Genomic DNA, 27941 nt, shown 5'->3' on the forward strand with positions numbered 1-27941 from the left:
CTCAGTTCCTGACTACAATGGATTTCTCTACGGGCTGGTTTCCAGGAGTATATATATATCAAAAGCACTAGGTGGAAACTGTATCACCTTTTATGATTTTTTATGATCACATACTATTAACTTCCACTGTAATCACAGGAGTGACCAGATTAAGGAGGAGAGGACAGAGACTCTTCAACATGTAAGAACATATGAGGTGGGAGATAAGGTTATCATGGAAAACACAGTCTATCATCTTATCAGCCTATCATTTCCTCCTGTGTGAATTAGCACATTACTAGAGTAAATGGTCAGCCCTTTGTAACTTGGGGCATCATGTTAACCTAAAAAAGAGCAGTCTGCCCTACTTTGTCCCAGTGTAGTACAACAAAATAAGAAAGAGCTAGATTTATTCAACTTAAAGTCTTATACTGAGATAATAGCTTCCCTTTTCTTTGGGCTTTAAATGTCTTTTCTTTTCTAGAATTTTAATAATGGAAATTTTTAAAGGAAAACATAACATTGGTTTATAACATTACCAATAACTATACCTACTACATTATACTCATCACCAAAAATTGAGCTTCCATCCATTACCATATAATTGACTCAAGTAGATTCTGTTAGCAAGGCCACATGCCTAGAAAGTAATGTCATAGTCAAGAGCAAGGCTTCCAAATTGAATGACTATAGTAGAAACAACAAAAATGAAACCTGACCATTCCCCAAATTATTGCAGCACTTAATGACAGAGGACTTACAACAATATATACTGTGAAGAGAAATGGAGTGAGCATAGGCCTCCTTCTTTGCATTACTCCATACATACTCAATGGACCTGCCACATAGGAAGTAACTGTTATCACTCTGTTCTTTTGGTTATGGCAACTGAAACTGAATTGTTCTTACATCAAAAAGATCTCAAGATGTTTAAAGTTTGTGAAACAAATTTAAAACAGTTATATCTCAAATGTATGAGTGAGAAAATGTTATCTGACAAGGAACTACTGTATTGCTCATTTATTTTGTTTTCTCCCTATAATGAGAAACTTTTAGGGCAGGATAAATAAAATAAAGTCATGGGAACAACAAATGGCCACCATATATATATACACACATATATATATATAATTTTCTTCTCTATAACACTACTTCAGAAAGTCATAGAGTAGTAAAAGTTTCCAGGCTTTGATTAGGTAAACTAGAGCAAATGACATACCAAGTCATTAGTATGGAATCAACAATGATATTTGAAACCTAGGGACTATTATAAAATAGTCTAGAAGGAAAAGTTAGTCTAGTTATCTATACTGTCAAACCTATAGAGTAAGGAAAATCTAAATAATAAAGTACTAACAAGATTTGTGCTCATTGATTTAAAGGTAAAAGGAAATTAAAGATACAGAAATAAGAAATTTAATTAAGAGACTTATATATATGTTTTAATTTGTACCTAAAGAGTCATAACTGAATGAGCAGAGGGTCCTCGTCAACCCACTTTTAATATTTCTTTGCTTAGAACGTTACCCCATAGCTTCTCTTTTGAAAGAGAAAGAACACACTTTTATTCTGGAAGTACCTAATATGTCTGTTATATATTTTCAAAGATTTATTTCCATTAAAGAGAGAGAGAGAGAGAGAATATCAAGGCAATACTCTGACACATATGGTGCCAGAGACTGAACTAAGGGCCTTGTGTGCAAGTTTCCTGATCTGCTCCTGTACCACATCCCTGGCTGCAAACAATATGTCTTTTCTTGTAGAATTCCTCAGTTGGGTGAAAATTTCTTGCCTTAGTTACACACAAATTTGTTTGATTCTCAAATAGTTTTTAGAATAGCCAGATAATCTTGATGAGTGATCCCTCTATAAGGAGGCAAGAGGGACTCAAACAGGGTGCACCTGAGGTGCAGAGGTTAGACCAGATTTCCACACAAATAAGCCAAATGGGGGGAAGCAAAACAAGGGTGACTTAATCTCATACTCACACATTTTATCAGGCCTCACATCTATTTCCTTAACTTCAACTGGCATGACTAGGTTTGCCTTTATAAACAGTAGAAGAAAATGTGGTCTTCTGAAAAATGAACTTGACTTCTGATAACAGTTTAGGATATAGGTTTGGCACTTTTCATTTGACCTGAAAGGAAGCAGATTTTTAAAAAATTGCATCTATTCATTTTTAACATTAAAAAAATGAAGCCAGTTTTTTAAATGATGGATATCGAATAAAATAGCATGTCCCAGTCTAATCCGTCATTCACTGAAACATTGTGTTGGTATGTTCATTCAAGTGGCACCCATTTTTTTAACATTCAAAGCTGAGAGGCCATGCTTTTCATTAACCTGTATTACTATTCCTAATTTTACCACTGGAGTAGAGTATCCTTGAATAAACTGCTTGATCTATCTTTATTTTATCTATCTTTATTTCCTGCATTATGAAACAAGGAAACATTTCAAGTGGTCACACAGAAATCTAACACTTCTAGAATATGAATGTGTAAGATGCTAAGAGCCTTGGAGGGGAATTCTGGTAAGGAAGGAGAAATGGCGGGGGTGGGGGGGAGAAGTGCTAACAGTTGAGGGGAATCAGGGCAGAAAGTGAAAACCAAAAATCTGTAACTCCATTCTTACTCATGTCATGCTTGGACATTACTGTACTCACTTCTTCCAGTTCACTCTGCAGGGAATGTCTGACCATACTCTCACAAGGCCAGACATGGACCTTCCATATGACCCAATAATTCCTCTCCTAGGGATATACCCCAAGGACTCCATAACACCCAACCAAAAATATATGTGTACACGAACCAAGAAGAACTACAAAATCTAAATGCACCAATCACAGACAAAGAAATTGAAACCATTATTAAGAACCTCCCCAACAACAAAAGTCCTGGACCAGATGGTTCCACAAATGAATTCTACAAAACATTCAGGAAACAGTTAGTACCCATACTTCTTAAGCTTTTCCATAAGATTGAAGAAACAGGAATACTCCTTTCCACCTTCTATGAAGCCAACATCACCCTGATACCAAAAGCTGATAGGGACAGAACAAAAAAAAAAAAAAAAAGGAAAACTACAGATCAGTATCTCTGATGAACACAGATGCCAAAATATTAAACAAGATCTTGGCCAACCAGATACATATCAAAAAGATTGTTCATCACAACCAAGTGGGATTCATCCCAGGAATGCAAGGCTGGTTCAACATCCTTAAGTCAATCAATGTCATTTACTAAATCAATAAAAGCAAAGCCAAAAACCACATGATTATCTCAATAGATGCAGAGAAAGCCTTTGACAAAATCCAACACCCATTCATGCTCAAAACTCTACAAAAAATGGGAATAGATGGGAAATTCCTCAAGATAGTGGAGTCTATATATAGCAAACCTACAGCCAACATCATACTCAATGGACAGAAGCTGAAAGCATTCCCCCTCAGATCGGACACTAGACAGGGCTGTCCACTGTCACCGTTACTCTTCAACATAGTATTGGAAGTTCTTGCCATAGCAATCAGGCAAGAGAAAGAAATCAAAGGAATACAGATTGGAAGGGAGGAAGTCAAGCTCTCACTATTTGCAGACGATATGATAGTATACATAGAAAAATCAAAAGAATCCAGCAGAAAACTACTGGAAGTTATTAGGCAATATAGCAAGGTATCAGGCTACAAAATTAATGTACAAAAATCAGTGGCATTTCTTTATGCAAACACTAAATCTGAAGAAGACATCCAGAAATCACTCCCATTTACTGTTTCAGCAAAATCAATCAAATACCTAGGAATAAAGTTGACCAAAGAAGTGAAAGACTTATATACTGGAAACTATGAGTTGCTACTCAAGGAAATAGAAACTGACACCAAGAAATGGAAAGACATCCCATGCTCATGGATTGGAAGAATAAATATCATCAAAATGAATATTCTCCCCAGAGCCATATACAAATTTAATGCAATACCCATCAAAGTTCCACCAAGTGTCTTTAAGAGAATAGAACAAATACTACAATCATTTATCTGGAACATGAAAACACCTAGAATTGCCAAAACCATCTTAAGGAAAAGAAACAGAAATGGAGGCATCACACTCCCAGACCTTAAACTATATTATAAAGCCAGCATCATCAAAACAGCATGGTACTGGAACAAAAATAGACACACAGACCAGTGGAACAGAATTGAAAGCCCAGAAATAAATCCCCACACCTATGGACATCTAATCTTTGATAAGGGGGCCCAAAGGATTAAATGGAAAAAGGAGGCTCTCTTCAATAAATGGTGCTGGGAAAACTGGGTTGTAACATGCAGAAGAATGAAATTGAACCACTTTATCTCACCAGAAACAAAAATCAACTCCAAATGGATCAAAGACCTAGATGTCAGATCAGAAACAATCAAATACTTAGAGGAAAACATTGGTAAAACACTTTCCCACCTACACCTCAAGGACATCTTTGATGAATCAAACCCAACTGCAAGGAAGACTAAAGCAGAAACAAACCAATGGGACTACATCAAATTGAAAAGCTTCTGCACAGCCAAAGAAACTATTAAACAAACAAAGAGACCCCTCACAGAATGGGAGAAGATCTTCACATGCCAGACATCAGACAAGAAACTAATCACCAAAATATATAAAGAGCTCAGCAAACCTAGCACCAAAAAAGCAAATGACCCCATCCAAAAATGGGCAGAGGATATCAACAAAACATTCACTACAGAAGAGATCCAAAAGGCTAACAAACATATGAAAAACTGCTCTAGGTCACTGATTGTCAGAGAAATGCAAATTAAGACAACACTAAGATACCACCTCACTCCTGTAAGAATGGCATACATCAAAAAGGACAGCAGCAACAAATGCTGGAGAGGTTGTGGGGACAGAGGAACCCTTTTACATTGCTGGTGGGAATGTAAATTGGTCCAGCCTCTGTGGAGAGCAGTCTGGAAAACTCTCAGAAGACTAGACATGGACCTTCCATATGATCTAGTAATTCCTCTCCTGGGGTTATACCCCAAGGAATCCATAACACCCAACCAAAAAGAGGTGTGTACTCCTATGTTCATAGCAGCACAATTCATAATAGCTAAAACCTGGAAGCAACCCAGGTGCCCAACAACAGATGAGTGGCTGAGAAAGTTGTGGTATATATATATACAATGGAATACTATGCAGCTATCAAGAACAATGAACCCACCTTCTCTGACCCATCTTGGACAGAGCTAGAAGGAATTATGTTAAGTGAGCTAAGTCAGAAAGATAAAGATGAGTATGGGATGATCCCACTCATCAACAGAAGTTGAGGAAGAAGATCTGAAAGGGAAACTAAAAGCAGGACCTGACCAAATTGTAAGTAGGGCACCAAAGTAAAAACCCTGTGGTGAGGGGTAGACATGCAGCTTCCTGGGCCAGTGGGGGGTGGGAGTGGGTGGGAGGGATGGATCACAGTCTTTTGGTGGTGGGAATGGTGTTTATGTACACTCCTAGTAAAATGTAGTCATATAAATCACTAGTTAATTAATACGAGAGGGGGAAAATTAATTGTATGTCTTGAAGTTTTTCAAAACACAAACTGAATATGCAGACTCTCTCAAAAGCCTAGACTAAGTAGATCAGAAGCAACCAATAGCACAGCTATATACAAGATACTGGGTACTGTACAGCAAACCCTAACAGAAGGACTTTTCAAAGTTAACCCAATTACCAAATAATGTGATGATAACATTAACTATCGATTGTCTTTTTGAACCCTAAGACAGCAGGAACCTCACATCTCCACTATAGAGCCTCTACTTCCCCCAGTCCTGGAACCCTTGGATAGGGCCCACTTTCCCGTATGCCTCTCCCAATCCATATCAAATAATATTGCATCTGCCGATCACAACCTAACCAACACAACGATTGCCACCTCAACATGCTTCAGCTCAGACTGTGTCCAGAGACTTCACGTGTGGAATGACAACCCTTCAGCTTCATTACTCGGGTGAGACCTTTCCTTTCATAGTATACTCTAATTTCATCTCAGGTGGTTCACTTTCTAACAAAGTCCCAAAACCTAGATATACACCAGTTTCTGTGAGAGAGAGCATATATTCACACGTATCCGTAAACTACTGCAAAATATATACCTGAAAGCAGAAGTACACTAGAGTTTGCATTGATTACCCCCCCTAACACTTCCTCTCCACTATTCCAAGCTTTGTGTCCATGATTGCTCAATAATTTGTTTGGCTTCGTATGTTAACTCTCTTTTCAGTCACCAGGTTCCAGATGCCATCAGGCTTCCCTAGACTGAAGACCCCACCAATGTGTCCTGGAGCTCCACTTCCCCAGAGACCCACCCTACTAGGGAAAGAGAGAGGCAGACTGGGAGTATGGACCGATCAGTCAACGCCCATATTCAGCGGGGAAGCAATTACAGAAGCCAGACCTTCTACCTTCTGCAACCCACAATGACCCTGGGTCCATGCTCCCAGAGGGATAGAGAATGGGAAAGCTATCAGGGGAGGGGGTGGGAAACGGAGATTGGGTGGTGGGAATTGTGTGGAATTGTACCCCTCCTACCCTATGGTTTTGTTAATTAATCCTTTCTTAAATAAATAAAAAAAGATGTGTACATGTATGTTCATAGTAGCACAATTCATAATAGCTAAAACCTGGAAGCAACCCAGGTGCCCAAAAACAGATGAATGGCTGAGAAAGCTGTGGTATATTTACACAATGGAATACTACACAGCTATTAAGAACAATGAACTCCTCTGGCCCATCTTGGATGGAGCTAGAAGGAATTATGTTAAGTGAGCTAAGTCAGAAAGACAAAGATGAGTATGGGATGATCCCACTCATAAATAGAAGTTGAGAAAGAACTGAAAGGGAAACTCAAAGCAGGATTTGACTGAATTTGGAGTATGGCACCAAAGTAAAAATCTCTGGGTGGAGGTTGAGGGTGGATGTCTGGCTTCACTGGGGCGGGGAGGGGGAGGATAGAATGGGACAGAGTCTTTTGGTGGTGGGAATGATATTTATGTACACTCCTATTAACTTGCAACTCAATCCTTTGTTTCTCTTATATCAAATCCTTTAATGTAACCATTGCCCTGAAAACACAGCTTGAATTTGTATGCTTACAATGTAGGTAATACTCACAATTTAACTTTCCAACTGTTATTTCTAGAGCTCCTTAACATAGACTCAACGACAAGCATCAGATGAGAGACCATCTACTCCTCTAGTTCCCGAATTTTCACCTGTCTCATTCTGTTGTACTTTCAAAGTACAAGAATTACTGTCATAAATATGAAGAAATGCTCTACTTTGATTATCATTAAAGAAGTATGAATTAAAACTGCACTGAGATTCCATCTCAAATCTGTAAGAATGGCCTACATCAACAAAACAGGAACTTCTAGGTGTTAAAGAGGCTGTGAAGAAAAAGGGACACTGATACACTGCTGGTAGGAATGCAACCTGGAGAAGCCCTTTTGGAAGACTATATGGAGAGTCCTTAAACTAATAAACATGGAAACATTTTATGATCCAGCAAGACCATTCTTAGGCATTTATCCAAAGATATGTAACCATTAATTCCAAGGGGCATATGCACCCCTGTGTTCATAGCTTCACTGTTCACAACAGCCAAAGAGTAGAAACAGCTAAAATGCCCATTGACAGATGACTAAAGAACTTCTATGTTGTGCCCCTCTTATCCTATGGTTTTTGTCAGTGTTTCCTTTTTATAAATAAAATTTTTTTTAACAAAAACTTCTAGGATATATACTCCATGGAACACAACTCTGTAATCAAAAAGAGTGATATTGTGTCCTTTGGAACAAAATGGATGGAACTGGAGGTGATTGTTCTTAGCAAAAGAAGAAGTGAAAGGCAACTAACAGTTTCCATCATATGTGGCATTTAGAGAACTAAAATATATGAACTTGCAAAAAGAAAGAAAAAGAACTGTTCTAAGACTGTAAGAAACTGTGGTTATCATTGGGAGGTGGGAACATGGGGGAAAAGAACGTTGGTGGTGGGTGCAGTGTGAAACTATACACTGTAATCTTACAGTCTTGTAACCACTATTAATCATAAATAAAATAATGGAAAAAATTCCTGTCATAATCTGCCTTAGCCACTCATCCTCTTTCAAGTGATTCCTTTCTTTATGATACTTCCTTTTTCATGCTTGAGCTTTTCAAGTAGGCATGTTCAGCTTCTCACTAGTATAGCAGTTAGTGTCTCTGCCTGTCAAGTAGGCATGTGTACTCACAGACAGGTGGGATGGGCTCCTTAAATACAGAGATGTTATAAAACTTCTATCTCCCATTTGGGACCTAGGAGTGTGTTATGTGTATGTTTGATAGATGTTACTTACAGCTGCAAAGCATATTCTCCCCCCTTACCTATACTCAATTTTAAGTACTTGAACCTTTAAATCATCAGTCCCTTTTGATAAACATAAAAATCTTTGGTATTAGATAGCCACATTCAAAAGAATTAAGTTGGACCCCTGCCTCACATCATATAAAAATAATTCAAACCTGACTACAGTATTAAATATAAGCTGAAACTATGAAACTCTTACAACAAAACATAAAAGCAATTCTTGGAAACCTTGACTTAAGTAACACTTCCTAGATGTAATACTGAAAGCTCACAAAACAAAAGAAAATCAATAGGTTGGACACAAAAATCAACGGCAAAAGACAAATCACAATATGAAAGGAAATATTTTCAAATAATATATGTAGTAATGTGTATTCAACATACATAAAGAACCTTTTTTTAAAAACTACTTTATTTATTTATTTATTTATTTTGGACAGAGGCAGAGAGAAATTGAAAGGAAAGGGGGAAGTCGAGGGGGAGAAAGAAACACCTGTAGCACCGCTTCATTGCTCATGAAACACCTACTGTAGGTGGGGACAAGGGGCTTGTGCATAGTAACATGTGCATTCTACCAGGTGTGCCACTACCTTGGCCCCCACAAAGGGCTCTTAAAATTCAACTATGAAAAGACAAGTCTCTTTATAAAAGGCAGTAGCTTCACATAGACATCTCTCCAAAGAAAATATACAATAGACAGCACATGAAAGCAGAAATAGCATCCTTAGTAATTAAGGAAATGAAAATAAAAATCATACTAAAATACACAAGATGGGGTGGGAGTAGATAGCATAATGGCTATGCAAAGAAACTCTCATGCCTGAGGTGCCATAGCCCCAGGTTCCAACCTCTGTACCATAAACCAGAGCTGAATGGTGCTCTGGTAAAGCAAGCAAACAAACAAACAAATAAGATGGTCAATTAAAAACAAAATGTTGATAATGATGTAGAGACAATGGGATTATCACATATACTACTTTGGGCAGTATAACAAACAGTCTGGCAATTTCTCAATGGGTTAGACACAGAAGGACTATTCAAAAGTACATATGTAAGAAAAACAGAAACAGGTAGTCACACCAAAATTTATATACCAAAGTTTACAGCAGAATTACTTATAATAGTCAAAATAGTGGAAACTCAAATATTCACCAACTAATGAATATATTAACCTGAAGTCATATAATGGACGACAGACACATCAACCATGAGAAGGAATAGTTGTCAATATTACAACACATATGAGTCACCGATTAGATTCATTGAATTTTCAGAACAGACAAATCCCCAGAGTTGGAGAAAAGATTATAGGTTTCTTGGGGTTTGTGGGAGGAAGGAATGGGAAGTAAGTAGAAGATAGTCTTTACTTTGGGTGGCAAAACATTCTAAAATTAGGTAGTGGTGGATATACTGAAAGCCAACGAATTTCACATTTTAGAATAGTAAATTTTATGGTCTAAGAATTATATATCAATAAATCCAGATTTAAAAACTTTTAATTTTGGGCACGGCTACTACCTAGGTTTTATTAGTGATTTAATATTATAAGACAACATTGTTCCCACCACCAGAGTTCTGTGTCCCCATTCTCTCCATTGGAAACTGCAGTAGTTCTCCCAAGATCACAGATAGGGGTTGAGTATTATTTCTATAATTATCTATCTAAATTTTTCTATATTTGCCTATCTTTTCTATGGCCCTGCCTTCTCTTCTTTTCTAGTCATACCTACAACTGTATATGTACTGTGTGCTAACCAATTGTGCCACTGGAGCTCTACCTACAGCTATTACTTCTGAACGTCCTTCCTTTTGTTTTCCTTTTCTGTCTAGAGGATTCTGATGGAATTGGGGTTTGAGCCTTCTACTCATATCTCCCTAACATTTCTCTCCCTCTGAGAGTATTGACCAAAATTCCTTATGGGGTGCAGAAGGTGGGAGTTCTGGCTTCTGTACTTGCTTCTTCACTGGAAACAGATATTGCCACCTAGATTCTGAGATCATATCCGTTCACAAGAGTATTCTCATAACAGGCTTATCAAACTACAAAGCTATAGTAATGAAAGTGTTCTTCGATTCTGTGATTCTCTCCCCTCTCAGGATATATCTTACTAGCTGAAAATCACTGCTCAATGTCAAAGGTATAGTAAATTGCATAAAATGTAATTATACCATGGTAATGATGAAATTAGCATTAGTTATTTTCTATAGAAAGAACTTATTGTTTCTTATTACTATTGAAACTATTAATTAAACCAGGCAGTTGTTATATATTAGTGCCTATTATCAAGGTTATTGACTAATTGATGAATATTGTTAAAATTAGAGTTTCAGAAATAATAGCAGTAAGTCAAATTTTCATCAACCCTGACATTCAAACCACTTTCTACCCAAAACTTACGTGGCATGGCTATCTTAGCATAGACAGAAGAAATAATATCTTCCAGTTGTTGTTTCTGTTCAAAAATCTCTTTAATGGAAGCTTCCAGATGGGTTTCCAACCACTCATTTTTCATACGACATGCACTGAGAATGGTGTTCTAGAAACAGAAACATTAATTTTCCATATATTTACTGAAAAATTAAACTCCCCAGTATCTCCAAGCCAGTACTGCTCATCAGAGAGATGAGGGAAATGCTCTATATCTGCATTTGCACCACACAGTCCCACCTGCCATATACTTTGACAGGCTATTTAGACCAGAAAAGTGCCAGGCATGACTGAGGAACCAAAAATTTAATTCAAATTTTAATTAATTAAAACTTCATGAGTCACCAGTGGCTACTATCCTGGGCAAAAGAGCTCTAAGAGTAGTAGAATAGGAGAATACTAAAATTCATATTGTCAAACTAGTCAAGTCTTAGGCCATTCTATACCTACTTCCTAATTCTTTTCATTGAGCCCTGAGATGAAAACAAATGCTTACAAATGCTGGAAAAGAAGAGTTGGATGCTATAAGCCATGTGCAATTCAATAGATAATTCTGATTCTTTCTCCCCTCTCAGATGTCTCACAGGAAGAAGTGCAGGAAATGCAAGAAGAGCTCTGCTACACCGAAAATCTCTTAACTTCTACCAAAGAGCCACCTCTCCACGAGTGTAGTAAACAACTGGTATTGATTAACGATGTTTATTGTGCAGCCAGGAGACAGTTCATTGAGTAGGAATGTGCATCTTACAATGCACAAAGTCTGAGGTTCAAGCCCCAGCACATGGGAACACCACAACAGTTGGGAAGCTCCATAGATGGTAAAGCAGTGTTATGGTGTTTCTCTTCTCTTCTCGCTCTCTCTCTGAAATAAAAAGTGTGGGGAAAAATATCTTCCCAGGGATGGTGAAATATCTCACTTGGATAGTGTGCTGATTTGCCATGTGCATGACCCAGGTTAAAACTGGCCTCTGCTGTACTGAAGGAAGCCTTGATATTGTGGTCTCCTTCATTCTCATTCTTCTCTGCCTCTATGTCTCTGTATAAAACAACAACCATAGAAAGAAAGAAAGGAAAGAGAAAGAGAGAAGAGGAGGTTAGGGGAGGGGAGGGGAAGGAAAGAGAGAAGAAGAGAGTAGAAGAGAGGAGAGGAGAGGAGAGGAGAGGTGAGGAGAGGAGAGGAAGGAGAGGAGAGGGGAGGGGCGGGGCGGGGAAGGGAGGGGAGAAAGAAGGGGAAGAGGAGAGGAGAGGAGAGGAGAGGAGAGGAGAGGAGAGGAGAGGAGAGGAGAGGAGAGGAGAGGAGAGGAGAGGAGAGGAGAGGAGAGGAAGAGGAGAGAAAAACAAAATCTGTCCAGGAGCTGTGAAATCACACATAAGCAAGAGCAAGGCCTGGCACTTCAAAAATTAATTAATAAGTTAATTAACTAGTCACAGGTGACAGATGTTTCATTGTTCTATGGTTAGTAGTCATAAAGAGAAATTAATCAATGCACTGCTGTTCCAGTTCATATTATTTTAAAAAACGCTTTTTATTTATTGTGGATAGAGTCAGAAAGGAGGAGGGGAAAGAGGGATAGAGGGAGAAAGAGAGAGAGAGAGATAGAGAGACCTGCAGCACTGCTTCATTATTTGTAAAGCTTCCCTCCTGCAGGTGGGGACCAGAGACTTGAGCATGGTAAAGTACGTGTTCTACCAGGTGTACCACTGCCCAAACCCCTTTCATATTACTGAATGAGCAATAGTAATATGTAAAAGTATGTAGACTTCAGTAGATCTGGAAAGATGTCCATACTGTGTGTATGTGTGTGTTTATTTGATTTTATTGCTCAACAGGGTTATTTATCACTGGGGCTCAGTGCCTGCACAATGAATCCACTACTGCCAGTGGGCATTTTCCCCTTTTTCTTTTCCTTCTTTTTACTTAATAGGATAGAGAGAACTTGAGAGGGGTGTTTACTTTAGACATTTACATTTTATTCTAATTAGCACTATAATATACACTAGTTCAAATAATCAAATATTTAAAAATCCTTTTATGGTAATTAGTTTAGCAGCAAATCAATGTTTATGTCAGTTTTTTGTTTTTTGCTAATCCAATTGCTGCAACAGCTATATCTGAATGGATTTCTATTTTTGCCTATATTTTGTTTAAGAGTTTTTGCCAAGTGTTTTACAAATGACAAGTGAAATGCATATCTTAACATATTCTCAGACTTAGTGATATCCTACATTGTTAGCAACAAGTCATTCCTTTTCATCATAATTCCAAGTCACAGGAAGTTCTGTACAGACATGCAAAAAAAATTTTAAAAACAAAACATGTTTGACATCTTGAACATGTCTATTTTTAGTATATAACCAAAAACAATGAAATACTTGCTTTTCACAATTATCTGTATCTATAGTTTTATGTAAAATTTGATACATTAAAAGTATGTAATGTATATATTCAAGAGTATGATGTATGTGGAAGCTTTAAAGTAAAATAGTGAGATGAGTACTGGTGGACCACATTACTCAGATGAAAAAGTAGAGTAGTGCTGTTCATATGACTCTGGGTGGCTCCCTATCTCACTTTCTTCCTGACCATAAGAGGCCATCACCATCTATGAGGGTATTCTATTTGTCCTTTTTAATAGTTTCATCCCATATGTATATACCCCTAAAAAATAGTGATCATTTTTTAGTTTCATAAAACTCTTGGTAATCTTTGGTGATTTTTCATTCAACACGACATTTCCTTCTTTCTTTTTAGCCATTTACAAAATTACAAATTAGCAGGGCACAATTCCACACTGTTTCCACCACCAGAGTTCTGTGTCCCCATCCTTTCCACTGGAAACTGCAGTGATTCTCCTAAGGTCACAGATCTGGGATGACTATTATTTTATAACTATCTATCACAACACTACATTTCTAAGATTTATCAGCTCCACACAATTTCCATCACCAGAACTCTGTATCCCATCCCCTCCCCTGATAGCTTTCCTATTCTTTAACCCCCTGGGAGTATGGACCCAAGGTCATTGTGGGATGCAGAAGGTGGAAGGTCTGGCTTCTGTAGCTTCTGTAATTGCTTCCCTGCTGAACATGGGCATTGACAGGTCGATACATACTCTCAGCTTGTCTCTTTCTTTCCCTAGTAGGGTGGGACTCTGGGGAAGAGGAGTTCAAGGACACACTGGAGGGGTTGTCTGTCCAGGGAAGTCTGGTCAGCATCATGCTAGCATCTCGAACCTGGTGTTTGAAAAGAGATTTAACATACAAAGCCAAACAAATTGTTGACCAATCATGAACCTAAAGGCTGGAGTAGTGCAGATGAAGAGTTGGGGGTTCCTCCACTTTGTAGATAGCTAGTAGGCATATTTCAGTTATATTCCAAAGGGCCTGTAGCTATACTAAATTTTTTTTTTTCTTTTTTCCCCTGAGCCTGAAATCTGATATGCAGGTGGATCCAAGTTATTGTCTGGGGAGATGATGTCATGGCTGGAAAAGGAATAGAAAGCTGGATCAGGGAAGAGAGTAGCTCCCTAATATGAGAAAGGGGTATAAATATCGTTGACTGTAAACCCCACATCAATTTATCTCTTACCAGTAGTTACTAAAGAATGGAAGAAAAGAGAGAGGGAAGGGGACCTGACAGAGAGAGGGGAAGATAAGAGTATCATGATTGAGCACATAGTAAATTCTTTTCTCTCCCTTCTCTTTCTTCCTCCCTCCCTCCTTTCCTATATTTTCTTCTTTCTTCTCTGACTTAGGCATACAAATCTTTTGCATAATCATTATCCTATCTCCCCAGGCCCTTAAGTGGACATTAAAAAAAAAACAACTGCATATCAGATTTCAGGCTCAGGCAAAAAACAAACAAACAAACAAACCACTAGTATAGCCACAGGCCCGTTGGAATATAACTAAAATATGCCTACTAGCTATCTACAAAATGGAGGACCCCCCAACTCTTCATCTGCACTATTCCAGCCTTTAGGTTCATGATTGGTCAACAATTTGTTTGGCTTTGTATATTAACTCTCTTGTCAACTAGCAGGTTCCAGACACTAGCATGATGCCAACCAGACTTCCCTGGACAGACAACCCCACCAATATGTCCTGGAACTCTGCTTCCCCAGAGCCCTTCCCCACTAGGGAAAGAGAGAGACAGGCTGGGAGTATGGATTGACCTGTCAACACCCATGTTCAGTGGGGAAGCAATTATAGAAGCCAGACCTTGCACCTTCTGCATCCCACAATGACCTTGGGTCCATACTCCCAGAGGGTTAAAGGATAGGAAAGCTATCAGGGGAGGGGATCAGATACAGAGTTCTGGTGGTGGGAATTGTGTGGAGTTGTACCCCTCTTATCCTATGGTTTAGTCAATGTTTCCTTTTTATAAATAAGAAATTAAATAAAAATAAATAAATAAATAAAAACAAGGCAACCATCTGGAAAAAACACTAATCACAATGTAGTACCTTATCCTCCTTAATGAGTTTTGGTTGTCCTTTTTCTGTGTCTGTAACGCCTATAGAGACCTTGGAAATGTATTTTTTCAGAGTTAGTCTTGCATCTGAGATGTAAAGACAATAAAATGAACAATAGTAAGACGACGCTCAGCAGTTTCTAATGCATTATTATCTATTCAGAGCTTTAAAAAGATTGTATGTAGGAGTTCTGACATGGTTTCACTGAATTTTCAAGAAATGTAACACTTAACTACTCAGAACTTGGTGCATTCGCTGTGTTCCTAGAATTGGTGTTAATATTTCTAAGGAACAAATAAGGATAAAACATGACAGTTGATCCCAGAGAAACCATATTCTTCTTCTTTTTTTTTTTTTTTGAGAAACCATATTCTATTGAAGTATCTACTCTGGGGAGAGGAACAACAATAGCAACAAAAAAAAGATTTCCAATAGACAAACTGTCACTTTTTCTACCCTTCTTGAACTTTCAAAGTAAATTTAGAAACTTTTGTTACACACACACACTTAAAATTCTACCACTGTAGCAAGTTTGTAATGTCATCACAAACTATGACTTGTTTAAATAAAATTTTAACATCCTGAGAGAAGTAAGAGACTCAAATAAATAAGGACCTACTATGTCTCTTGATAGAGATCCTGAGCATTATAGATAAGTTCAAAATTTAGACATTGATGTAGTTGTTTCCTATGGCTGCTATATCACATTGCCATATATTTTATAAGTGCAAGCATCCCAAATTTATCTTCTTACATTTCTAGCGATCAGAAGTCTAATGCCAGTTTCACTGGACTAAAGTTAAGGGGTAGGAAAGACTGATTTCCCCTGAGAGCTCTGAAGGGAGAATCTGTTTCCATGCCCTTTTCAAACTCTGACTGCTTATCCTCCCTAACTGCTGGTCCCTTTCTTCCAACTTCAGGGACCATCACTCCAAAAGTCACTTCCGCCATCAAATCACTTTCTTCCTACTGTATCAGTTCTCCTCTGCATCTCACTGGTGATGTGGACACTTGGGGATTATATTTAGTCTCATGTAGTTAATATAGTATAGTTGTCCTATCTCAAGATCCTTAATTTAAGGATCTCCAAGTTCCTTTTGCCCTATAACATTCACAGGCTCCAGCAGTTAAGATCTGTGTCCTCATAACTCTGTCGGGCCTCTTTTATGAGAACATGAACCCTATTCCTGAGGGTTTCACCTTTGTATCCTAAACTCTGCTTATGACTCCACCTCCTAAGCCATACACTGGGCAGTAGGAATTTGGAGGGGAAACACACATGCAGACAATGTCAATACCTTAGCCTCTCTAACCAGTTTCTCCATCTATAAAACGGAAGTATTTCAGCATAGATTTCCATTGGACTGTTGTGTAAAAAACATAGTCTAACGCATGTAAATCTGGTACAGACCCTGGCACACAGGAGAGTACTCAATAGTATTATTATTGTGGCACTCCTCTTAATATTCAATCAGTGGTTTCCTGCTGACAACAGAATAAAATGTAGATTCCTAAAAGATCAGTCAAGGTCCTGAGAGTCTGCATGAGCAGCCTAATGGGTTCCTATGGAATGGTGGTCCAAAAACCCTAGTGTCAGCGGAGCCACAAAGCCTAGTTCTGTGGGAGGGATCGACCACAGGTGCTCTTCTCAGGGTTGAGGGGAGGCTCCCAGCCCCACACAGCTACTGCTCCCCAGAGGAGAACCAGCTTAAGCTCTCTCTCATCTTGGGGAGCTACAGAATCCTCATAATAGTCTTGGAAAATCCCCCTCCCCAATACATCAAGCTATTTCTTCTTTTTTTTTTTCACTTAAAAATTGTGTGTGCCATGTACCAAGTATTTACCATAAACTGTAAACCATTAATTTCTTCAATAAATTTTTTTTAATGTTTTGAAAAGTACAGCTTTACACAGACATTAGTTTCCATGTCTTCCTACTAGAAAGTAAACTCCAGGGGGAGATAGCATAATGGTTATGCAAAAAGACTCTCATGCTTGAGGCTCTGAAGTCTCAGGTTCAATCCTCTACACTAGCATTAGCACTAGCCAGAGCTGAGCAATGCTCTGGTAAAAACAAACAACATATTAAAAAATAGAAAGTAAGCTCCATGAACAGCTGTTTTCTGTTCCATGCCTAGTTTTATACTCAACTCCTAGAACAGTATTTAGGACACCGCAAGAGCTCAATAAATATTTGCTGTTGTATTTATTCAGGATTTCTTTGATTATTGTGCTTTGTTAACTTATGTAGCACTTTCCACACTGCCACTTAACATTCTGCCCATTCTTCAGAGCTTATTCAAATACTCATTCTGTGAACCACCTAACCCCTCAGGTCAGAGTAAGTGCTCAAACAACTGTTACATAATAATTTGCCCTGGCTCTCATGATAGACTTCCTTGTAATTTTTGTAATTGCTACTATCTTGCTTTTTGCCTTCTACCTCTAGATTGTGAGTTTCTTAAAGGTAAGACCTATCTTTCATCTCTCCAGCTACCTCATCACCTCATTTCCTCCTGACAGGCCATGCTAACTTCCTCAACCCTCAAGTACAGCTACATTATTACCACCACCATAAGGGCATAGGTCAAAAGGGGAAGGAACTCAGTATTAGTTTAACTATTTGATGGGAAGGATATTTCAGAGTGAAAAAAATAAGCAGATGATAGGTTGTATGAGATGGCAGCTGTAGCTACTAAGTAAATATATAACTTGTAGTTTAGGAAGTTGGGAAAGGAAATTTAGGAAGTGGGTCAATTGCTTCTGTAAAATGTTATTAGTATGATCACACTTTAAATGTACAAGTTTACAAAATATAAGTGGAGCCTTTATCTTTCAGGAAAAAAGCACAGACTATTCTGGTAAAACGCAAGAGGCAGTATTACTAAAGACGATGACATCACCAAAAATTCTGGAATCAGTGCTTGATGACAATACAAATCAGTGCTTGATGATGGCACAATGTTCATCAGTATATGTTTAGGTGACAAGGGAGACTATGTGCCTTGACAACATGTCACTGAGGGCATTTATGCTCTTGTTTTTTGACAAGTATTTTTGGCTATTGACTTTTTTTTCTGATTGAGGAGTCAAGATGTCTGCAAAAGGGCTATCCTTGAGTTTTCCTCTACTGTTTATTTGCTTCTTCATGGAAAGTTTTTGTATTTGTGATAGAAGTACCTGGACAAAAGTTGGATGGGAGATCTTTCCAGATGAGGCACTTCATCTGAAATTTAAGCGTCCTCCAACTTCCTGTCTGCCTTACCCTGTGGATAAAATATATTGTATTTTGGCTAACCTGGATATATTTGGCAGCTGTTTACGCATCACTTATATTTCAGTGGAAATTCTCCTTTTAATCCTGACTGTTTTATCTGTACATTACCTGTGCATGAAGTGGAAGAAGCATAAAAGAAAGGTAAATTTGTGATGAAATAAATACTATCTCTAGAGTATCTAAATTGGTTTTTTTGTTTTGTTTTGTTTCATTTTGTTTTTTGCCTCCAGGGTCATCACTGGGGCTCGGTGCCTGCACTACAAATCCACTGCTCCTAGAGGCCATTTTTCCCATTTTGTTGTCCTTGTTGTTGTTGCATCTGTTGTAGTCCTTATTGTTATTGTTGTCATGGCTGTTGTTGGATAGGACAGAGAGAAATTGAGAGAGGCAGGGAAGACAGAGAGGGGGAGAGAAAGATAGACATTTGCAGACCGGCCTCACCACTTGTGAAGTGACCCCCCTGCAGGTAGGGAGCCAGGGGCTAGAACCAGGATCCTTATGCTGGTCCTTGCGCTTTGTGTCATGTGTTCTGAACCTGCTACACCACCACCCAGCTCCCTAGAGTATCTAATTTTTGAAGACTCTCAGTACTAAAGCATGGTACTTTCCCTCAAAGAATCTAAGAAACACATGGAGAAAAAAGTGATATATAATAGAATAGATAGGTAGTAAAGTTAGCTGTGTGGGCCCTAGGGTATGTGATTTGATTTCTCAGTTGCCTCGTTCATAAAATTCATAAGAAGAATCTAAAGAAAGATCTCCTAGAATCCTTAGATATAACCAGGGAAGCTTAGTGTACAAATATTGGCAAATGTTTTCTAAGTGGACTGTAAGGAAATTTCTAGTGCTAGGATAACTTTATACAGTAAACTTTCCTTTGTATAACTAAATTACAACTGACATTTGGAATTTAAGTGTTGTCATGTGTTGCTTAATGAAGGGGCTATATGCTGATGAATGTGTTGTAAGGTGATTTCATTGTTGTATGAATGCCACAGAGTGTAATTACACACACCTGGGCAGTACATACCTAGGCTATTAATAGAAACAACTGTTGTATATGTAGTCCACAACTGACTTACTATGTAGCATATCATATATATATATTTCTCAAAACAAATTTGAACCCCAGTATGAAAAAAAATATATAGACTATCATTTGTTTTCTCCTTTTAGGTTAAAAGGCAAGAAACTATACAGACCATTGATAATGGCCTAGAAATTGAGTCTTTCCAGGACATTGAACAAATACTCTGCAGACTGATAGCTACAGTAACCATGTTGACCAAGTACCTGAACAAGGCAGTCCATCATCCTTCAGCTAAAAAAAGCAAATATGGCAAAATAAGAGGGAAAAAAGTGAAGGCAGTGAGGAGCAGGAAGACACTGGATTATCCATATGCAGCTCTGTCCAAAATGAATATCACAACAGGACTCTATTGAGTGAATTCATCAGAGTATAAAAATGGTTCTTTGGGAACCTCTGTGATTTTTCTTGCCACACACTCTACAGAAAATTTGAAATCTTGGCTGAAAATATATTTCCAAAGGCATCTACGCTCACTTGAGTATTGGGGGGGGTATTTTTCTCAAATATGTTAGATTATTAATCGCTACCAAACATGTAGAATAGAATCTTAATGTTTCAACAAATCATTAATTTAAATAATATGTGTGATTCTTTTTTTTCTTTGAAAAAAATTGTGGTTATAAGGAAACTTTCCTATTCAGAATGCAAAAGCAGCATGGAAGTACCAAGAATTATTTTTTAAGTATAAGTTTCACTATTTTACTTTGCAAACAAATCATCAGTATTTTAAAATTCTTTCAAACATTTGCTGGTAAGATACCTTAAAGTTAAATTATTGCACTTTAGTTGATCAATAATCCCAATTTTTAAAAGTACACTAGCAAAAAATATATATATTAGCTAAAGGGTAATTATTGTTCCATTACAACCTTTACTAGAATCACCAAACAAGTAAATGAAGTAAAACTTATGGTTAACTTCGACCCTACTAAAATCCTAGGTGTATTTCCTCCCTAACTTGAGGCCAGACCTTACAAACCTAATTAATACCAGTTTGAATACAACAAATGACAAAGTTCTAACAAATGGGTGAAAGTCTAAGGTCAATAGATAAAGAAGGAACTGCAAAATCAGAAAAAGGGCAAGAGACTGGCTCATTTAATATGATGGTCTTTTTGGCCACTACCAGGCCACCCCATCAGGTCAAAAATTCTTAGATTCCCACATAGGTACAATGGTCCTAGACCTCTAACAGACCACTCTCTCCACCATCACTGGTCACTCCTATCAAGAATCATCATAAGCCCTCTTGTGGGCCTCTCCAAGACCTTGCTCTCACTGTTACGTAGCAATGATAGGGACTGCCTCACTTTCTGAAGGGAGGCTGGGCAGGCCTACTGTGCCACTCAAGGAAGACTGGTCCTGAAATGAGTGAAGCCTAGGATGTTCCCAGCTGTGACCATGGACTGCAAGCTCAGGCTGACAGGGACTTGGAGGTTATGCAGGCCCCTGTGCTAAATATGAATATATATGGGCCCTAGGTCAGATCAATGGGGTAAACAGTTAATTGAACTTATATATTTTCTTCAAGTTTAGAAACTACTCTCTTCCCTCATTCAGCTTTCTAACTCTATTCTCAACTCTGACTACATCTTCCCCGACAATATTTTTAGTCTACTTCCATGTGAGCTAATCGAGCTCAAGCAAAACATTATTAAAGTCATGGGCCCCTAGGAACATACCTACAACAGACTTTCTAGTTTCTTACCATCCTAAGATCCCTATTCTCATCTGTTCTATTCCTATTCTTTTCTATACCTGTTTATTAAACAATTTGTCCTGCTTTATAGCTTACCGCCTTTCAGCCACCAAGTTGCAGATGCTACTGTGATTCCATCCTGACTTCCTTGGGCAGACAACCCCACTAATGTGTCCTGAAATCTCAACCTCTTTAGAGCCCTTTGCCACTAAGGAAAGATAGAAACAGGATGAGGGTATGAATCGACCTGCCAATGCCCATGTCCAGTGGAGAAGCAATTACAGAAGCCAGAACTCCCATTTTTGGTACCCCATTAAGAGTTTTGATTCATACTCCAAAAGGGGGAGAGATATTAGGGGAAGATGATTAAAGGCACTGAAACTTAATTCCATCAGGACCTGGACAAAGAAGAAGGGGGGGGGGAAGGAAGGACATTCAGAAGTTGTAATAGATGTAGGTGTGGCTAGAAAGGAAGAAAAAGCAGGGACCAGCACAAGGATCCAGGTTAGAGTCCCTGCTCCCCACCTGCAGAAGAGAAGCTTCACAAGCAGCAAATCAAGTCTGCAGGTCCCTCCCCGCCACCTCTCATCTCCCCTCCTCCTCTCAATTTCTCTTTTCTATCTAATAAAATGGTAAAGAAGGCCACCAGGATCAGTGGACCAAGCACTGAGCCCCAGTGATAACCCTGGAGGAAACAAATAAAAAGCAGGCCCATGGGAAAAAACCAGGTAAATATATGTAAATATAGTTAAGAAATAAGTCAACCTATATCTGTGATCTTGGGAGAACTATTGCAGTTTCCAATGGAGGGAATGGGGACTGAGTTCTGTAACTCTGGTGGTAGAACAGTGTGGAATTATACCCCTGTTATCTCATAATTTTGTAAATCAATGTTAAATCATTAATTAAAAAGTACACCCAAAAAAAAAAGGGTTGGGGAGATAGCATAATGGTTATGCAAAATACATCGAAGCACCAAAGCTCCTAGGTTCAATACCCAGCACCACCATAACCCAGAGCAAAACACTGTTTAGGTGAAAATAAATAATCAAATGGCAGGGAAAAAGACTGAAATGAAAAGAGAAAAAGAATTTGCCAGGAGGGGCCAGGAGATAACTCATCCAGCAAAGAGTATGTTTTGCCCTGAGCAGGTGAGCTCCAAGTAACTACATGGGAGCACCTGCGCAGAGGAAGCTGCACCAGTAAAGGAACACTACTGTGGTGTTTATCCTCTCTTCCTCTGTCTAAAAAATATTAAAATATATATAAGAGAGAAAAAATAAAAGAAAAATGGGAAAGAAAATTGAGAAAAAAAAGTTTGCTGGAAGCAAAGGAATCATGCAGGCACAGAGCCACAGTGATAACCTTGTTGATGAAAAAAGAAAAAAAAATTTCAGGAAAATCTTTCACTCAGTAGACTGTATTTTTAGCATGTGTGGGGACTCAGGCTTCAATCTCTGGCACCACATGGCATCGTGCAAAAGGAAAGCTTTAAAACAGTAAAGTGGCATCTCTTCCTTTCTCCTGCTTTGATAGAAGATAGGTGTTTCTATCTATGACTGGAATGGGGGAAAGTTCATTGGGAACAGTGAAATTGTGAAGGTGAAAATCCCCATAAGTAAATTAAATAAGCAAAACATGACTGCCATATTTTTTAAAAAGAGGAAGAAAGAGGAGGAGGAGGAGGAGAAGGAAGAGGAGGAGGAGGAGGAGGAGGAGGAGGAGGAGGAGGAGGAGGAGAAAGAGAAGAAGGAGAAGACGGAGATGAAGAAGGAGAAAAGAAAAAATCTGGGAGATTAAGTTTGGGACAGAGGATTTGGTTAAAAAAAGTTGAAAAAAAATCTCAGAAAAATATGCCAGATCTATAACATAACCTCCTACCCATCTGACAGGAAAAATAAAACTTCTAAAAAGAAATTCTTAAGACAGTAATAGATACTTCAGCAGTCTCTACCAGTGATATAATAGTACCTACTTAGTTTATATAGATTATTTATAGTTTATATAGATTATTGTGGATTATCAAAAGTTGATTTATGAATCTACTTTTCAGACTCCCCTTCTCATGATAATTTTTCTTCAGCTCAACTCTTATTTCCATAAGATATCGATCCTTCAGAGTCCTGGCATGACAACCAACTCTCTCTTAAGAGCAAACTCGTATCTTGAAAACTTTTTTAAAAATGTCTCCAAATCTCTGAAATCTACATACATTTCTAATGTGGAATTTTCAGTGGAATACAGGCAACTTTTGGGGGGGTTAGGGATTCTTCAACCCCTTAAATCATCCTAGATGACCTATTTCTAATCACCAGAATGAGAATAGAGTGATTCTGATAATCCACAGCTACATAAACTATCATGAGCTCCAATACTTATAATCCCATCACTGATCTAGAACAACACATGAATTTACTTCTGATGGTCTTATCACTAGGAAATGTTAGGTATAACCCTCCTTATAAGGACCTGAATCTGGATGGTGGCACCTGGTCGAGTGCACACTTACTATGCACAAGGACCTGGGTTCAAGCCCTCATCCACTCCCGAAGGGGGAAAATTTCATGAATAGTGAAGCAGTGCTGCAGGTATCTCTTTCTCTCTTCCTCTCTATCTTTCCATTTCCTCCCAATTTCTTGGTTTTAAACAATCAAATAAAGTGAAGAAAGTGATTTTAAAAAAAAAAGGTAGAACTATATATTGCTATTAGATAGCCATGATCCTGAAATTTTTTCTCTTCAGAAAAGTTGCAGCAAAATACTTCCCTGGATGTGTTTTTGAAGTACCACATGCATTCTTCAAAATAGATTTTAATGTGACTTTCATAACTTTGCCTCAATTTAATTCTTTGCTATTTTCTCTTAACTTAGAGATTTAATCAGAATAAATCAGAATAAATTGAAGAAATTGATAGAAATACTGTCCCCAGAAAACATTCAGTACATGTAGACCTATAAAATACTCTATAAAGTATATGATTCCTCTTTCTCTTCCCAACTGTGTTTCCTCCTTCAATTTCCTTATTTCTATTAATTGTACCAGTCATTTTTCTCATTTAACTGATAGGTAAGGTCTTTATTTCTCCAGTTAGCTAATCTTACCACATGTCCTACTCATTCCAGGACTTTGCCTATGCCCTGCCTCTTCCCTGTATATTCACATGCTACACATTCCTCAAGGTCTATTCAACTCCAACCTGCTCTGATCACTCCATTTCACATAATGCCTGTTCTGTCATTTTAACCCTTAATCCTATACTCTCCAACATCGTAAAAGTGTTGGATAAGTTTATCATATTCTAAAGCTGTCTGGAAGATAAAAAGCACCTGATAAACCTACAGTGAGTCTGTGCTCACACTGGAAACTTAGAAAAACTTACTATAATAAATGTAGCAACTACACAGAATATATCAATATGGTAAAGAGATACACAGCTGATGTCTTTCTAAACAATATTCCACAGGGCTGTAGAACTGAGAAAAGCACATAGTATTTTGACTTTTAATTGAAGCATAGCATACATATAAAATGCAAAAATTTCAGATGCACAGCCAATAAATTTCACAAATGAACACATCAGGCAACCAGCACCTAGATTAAGAAAAAGAACTTCACACCCTAAAAGTTTACACCTCGTACCATAAGGATAATTACTATTCTAATACCATAGACAACAGTGATTTGAAAAGAGTAATTATTTTCTAGAGTGACAGAGGAGTGTAGAGAGAGTGCTTCCTTCATTGTGGTAGAAGCTGGGTTTAAACATGGGTCATACATGGCAAAGCATCACATTATTCAAATAAGCTATATATTATGCTCATCTGGAAAAGCTTAATTACAAATGTCCCTACCTGGGAAATCAAATATATTACTCAAAAGGTTTTAAGGAATGGTTCACTCTGCCTAGTTCTCTCAGAAAAATAATCTTGAACATATATGTTAGAAAAATTATTGGTTAAATTGTTAGAAGCTGGTAAATAAATATACTAACATATTCCTAGACTGTAGTACATTCAATTTCAACACATTCAATATAGTCAATTCCTACTAAATATAATGTTCTAGCCTGATAATGAAATAGCAAAAAGAAAGCAAAGGCAGATCACATATATTACCACCAAGAGAGACTACGGATTATCTTTGATAAGTATAACATCCTAGTAGAGGGTAAACGTTGTTCACCATTTCTCTGTTTTACTGAACACTGCTTATAGCTCATAGGAAGAAGCCCCACCAAACCAATCAGTTTGCTGGTATCTTGTGAATCTCCTTACCTGCCCAGTCCAGGAATGCCACACACTCAGTCTGGGAGTACCGTGCAGCAACATCTCGAGCTCGTTCTTCCCGGAAGTTCAGAGCTTCTATGTCAACATCCAACTCCACTAGGGTTTTAAGAGTTTCCAAACGGCCCCAGGCTGCTGCACAGTGTAAGAGTGTATACCCTAATGCACAAAGTGAAGCCTATCAGGTAAAATGGACATCATTTAAGACTATCTTGTGAAGCAGGAAATCATAGTGAACAGTTACTATAGTCCAGGATATATTTACTTATTTAATTTTCTCTCCAGGGTTATCACTGGGGCTCGGTGCCTGCACTATGAATCCACTGCTTTTGTGGCCATTTTTATAATTTTATTTGCTTGGACAGAGAATTTGAGAGGGGAGGGGAAGATTGGGAGGGAGAGAGAAAGACACCTGCACACCTGCTTCACCACTTGTGAAGTGACACCCCCCACACATACACTGCAGGTAGGGAGCCAGGGGCTCAAACCCAAATCCTTGCACAGGTCCTTGCACTACTTACTATGTGCGCTTAACCTGGTGCACCACCACCCAGCACCAAGATATATTTATAACTCACTTAACTTGCCAAATAAGCATATAAGACTACTTCAAGAAGAGAATAAACAAGTATTTATTCCATTAAGTACAAAGTCCTTCATGTGCTTCTATTTAACCTAATCCATCTTCTAACTGCATGAGGAAAAGTATTTTAATTTTTTTTTTAGGAAAAGTATTTTTAGGCCTGTTTAAGGACATAGAGATTCTGTTGTCTCCATTTTGCAGAGGAAGCCACAGAGATAAAAGATTAGGCATCTTGCCCAAGTTACAGCTTGTAAATAACAAACTCTGTTCTCAACTACTTTTTTGTGCTCTGTAAACATAGATGAACATCTATTATTCATAATCTATGTACACTTACAGCACAGGCAGGGTATAGAGTAAATCAACTGTATCTAACTTTAAAGTTAGTGCACAGCATCTGTAAGTAAGCATAATTAAGGCTGATGAAAGAAAAAAGACACTGTACCTCTGGTGGTTTTTTCATTCAGGTTCACGCCATATTTAGCCAAAGCTCTAATCACATTGCTTTGGCCAGCCATGCAAGCAGCATACAACAAATTTCTACCCATGATGTCTTCTTTTAGTAGAAGTTGCATCGCCTCTTCATGATGAGGGTTGTCAATGTCCTCAAAAATCTTCTGTAGACCTTCCACATCCCCTGTGAGAACAGGCTGTAAGAGGGGATTAGCGGTGCCTGCTTCCTCTGAATCTTTGCCTTCCTCTTCATCTTCCTTACCTTCTTCTTCTTGTGACAAAAATGGCGATCTTTCGGAACTTTCTGACTTAGGGATGCCTTCTGACTCCATGAACTCCAAAGCTACTTGAGACAAAAAGAAATCTATTCAAACAAATCAGTATTTATATATTTACTTGGTTGCTAAACTGACACGATATAGGTGAAATGAAAATACTTAAAGGAGATGAAAAGAATTATAAGAATGTATTCAGTCATTTTCCGTAAACCCACTATCAGTAAATACACTGTCTGAACTCATTCTCCTCATTTGTGAAATGAGATTAGTGCTCGCCCTGATTTACAGAATTAGCTTGGGAAAACAAGGGTATGGACTTTTCTTTCTAACTCTAGAGTGTGAATTCTTTGGAAGTTGCTAAGAATGACAAGTCACATAAGTACTGTGTCAAGGTTCCCACTCCTTTGTTTAGTGGAGAATATACTAGTGATCAGCACTGATAGAATGAAAGAAAGGGTCTTTGAGAGTAAAGAGTGAGCATGTCATATCTAAACTGCACTCATGTGGGCAGGAGGGGGGTGTCCTCAAAAGGCTGCCCAACAAGGGTCCCTTCTATATCAGAGTAAGGATGTTGAAAGGAGAAGGACATTTGGGAGGTCGGGAACATGAATAAAGGCAGGGAGGCAAACAGGCTTGTGGGAGGTTAGGGAGAGGAACTGATTCAGTCAGTTGAATTTTGTTCAGGCAAAAATGGAGTCCCCTTAGAGCACAGAGTACACTATGGACAACCCCTGGTTTAGGGTGAAGCAGAGCAGCCTAAGGACCAGAAAGGACACCCCAAGGCGTTAAAGGGTGTTCGCCCGCACCTCCGAAGGGTCTTGGAAAACTCTTGGTGCTTGAGCCGCCACTGTCCAAGCTGCCTGTCCACTCTCCCCGGCGCAGGCAAGCAGACCCCAAACTCACCGCGTCCAGATTGCACCAGCACAGCAGTTACCATGGCGACTCCACAGAGGCAGGAGACGAGCCCCCAGGCCCCGTGGTTACCATGGTGACGCAG

The 27941-nt window shown here is 38.4% G+C and overlaps 2 protein-coding genes across 3 annotated transcripts; one reads left to right on the forward strand and one right to left on the reverse strand.

Moving 5' to 3' along the window:
* Nucleotides 1-1957: 1957 nt before the first annotated feature.
* ANKRD45 (ankyrin repeat domain 45) lies at nucleotides 1958-27938 on the reverse strand. 2 transcript variants are annotated; one of them, XM_007525210.3, is made up of 6 exons: nucleotides 27848-27938; nucleotides 26659-27009; nucleotides 25622-25789; nucleotides 15273-15367; nucleotides 10777-10915; nucleotides 1958-2119 (listed from the first exon to the last, which is right to left on the reverse strand). In XM_007525210.3, the coding sequence occupies exons 1-6, from the start codon at nucleotides 27879-27881 to the stop codon at nucleotides 2088-2090; spliced, it is 819 nt and encodes a 272-aa protein (XP_007525272.3). In that variant the 5' UTR covers nucleotides 27882-27938; the 3' UTR covers nucleotides 1958-2087. The 2 variants fall into 2 exon arrangements, with proteins under 2 accessions (XP_007525272.3, XP_016044629.1); XM_016189143.2 differs by lacking the exon at nucleotides 27848-27938 and adding an exon at nucleotides 27751-27841.
* Nucleotides 18187-20111, forward strand: TEX50 (testis expressed 50). The gene is made up of 2 exons (XM_007525204.2): nucleotides 18187-18699; nucleotides 19735-20111. Exons 1-2 carry the CDS (start codon nucleotides 18376-18378, stop codon nucleotides 19999-20001), a joined length of 591 nt encoding a protein of 196 aa, XP_007525266.1. The 5' UTR covers nucleotides 18187-18375; the 3' UTR covers nucleotides 20002-20111.
* Nucleotides 27939-27941: the final 3 nt, after the last annotated feature.

Source organism: Erinaceus europaeus, chromosome 9 (assembly GCF_950295315.1).
Source record: "Erinaceus europaeus chromosome 9, mEriEur2.1, whole genome shotgun sequence".
Lineage (NCBI taxonomy): Eukaryota > Metazoa > Chordata > Mammalia > Eulipotyphla > Erinaceidae > Erinaceus > Erinaceus europaeus.

Bases quoted from the DNA above. Each gene is read 5' to 3' on its own strand.
- ANKRD45 (XM_007525210.3), bottom strand. From the start codon at position 27,881: ATGGTAACTGCTGTGCTGGTGCAATCTGGACGCG. The intron at 27,010-27,847 runs GTGAGTTTGGGG...TGTCTCAAGTAG, and splicing joins GCTGGTGCAATCTGGACGCG to CTTTGGAGTTCATGGAGTCA. The intron at 25,790-26,658 runs GTACAGTGTCTT...TTTGTGCATTAG, and splicing joins GAATGAAAAAACCACCAGAG to GGTATACACTCTTACACTGT.
- TEX50 (XM_007525204.2), top strand. From the start codon at position 18,376: ATGTCTGCAAAAGGGCTATCCTTGAGTTTTCCTCTACTGTTTATTTGC. The intron at 18,700-19,734 runs GTAAATTTGTGA...TTCTCCTTTTAG, and splicing joins GGAAGAAGCATAAAAGAAAG to GTTAAAAGGCAAGAAACTAT.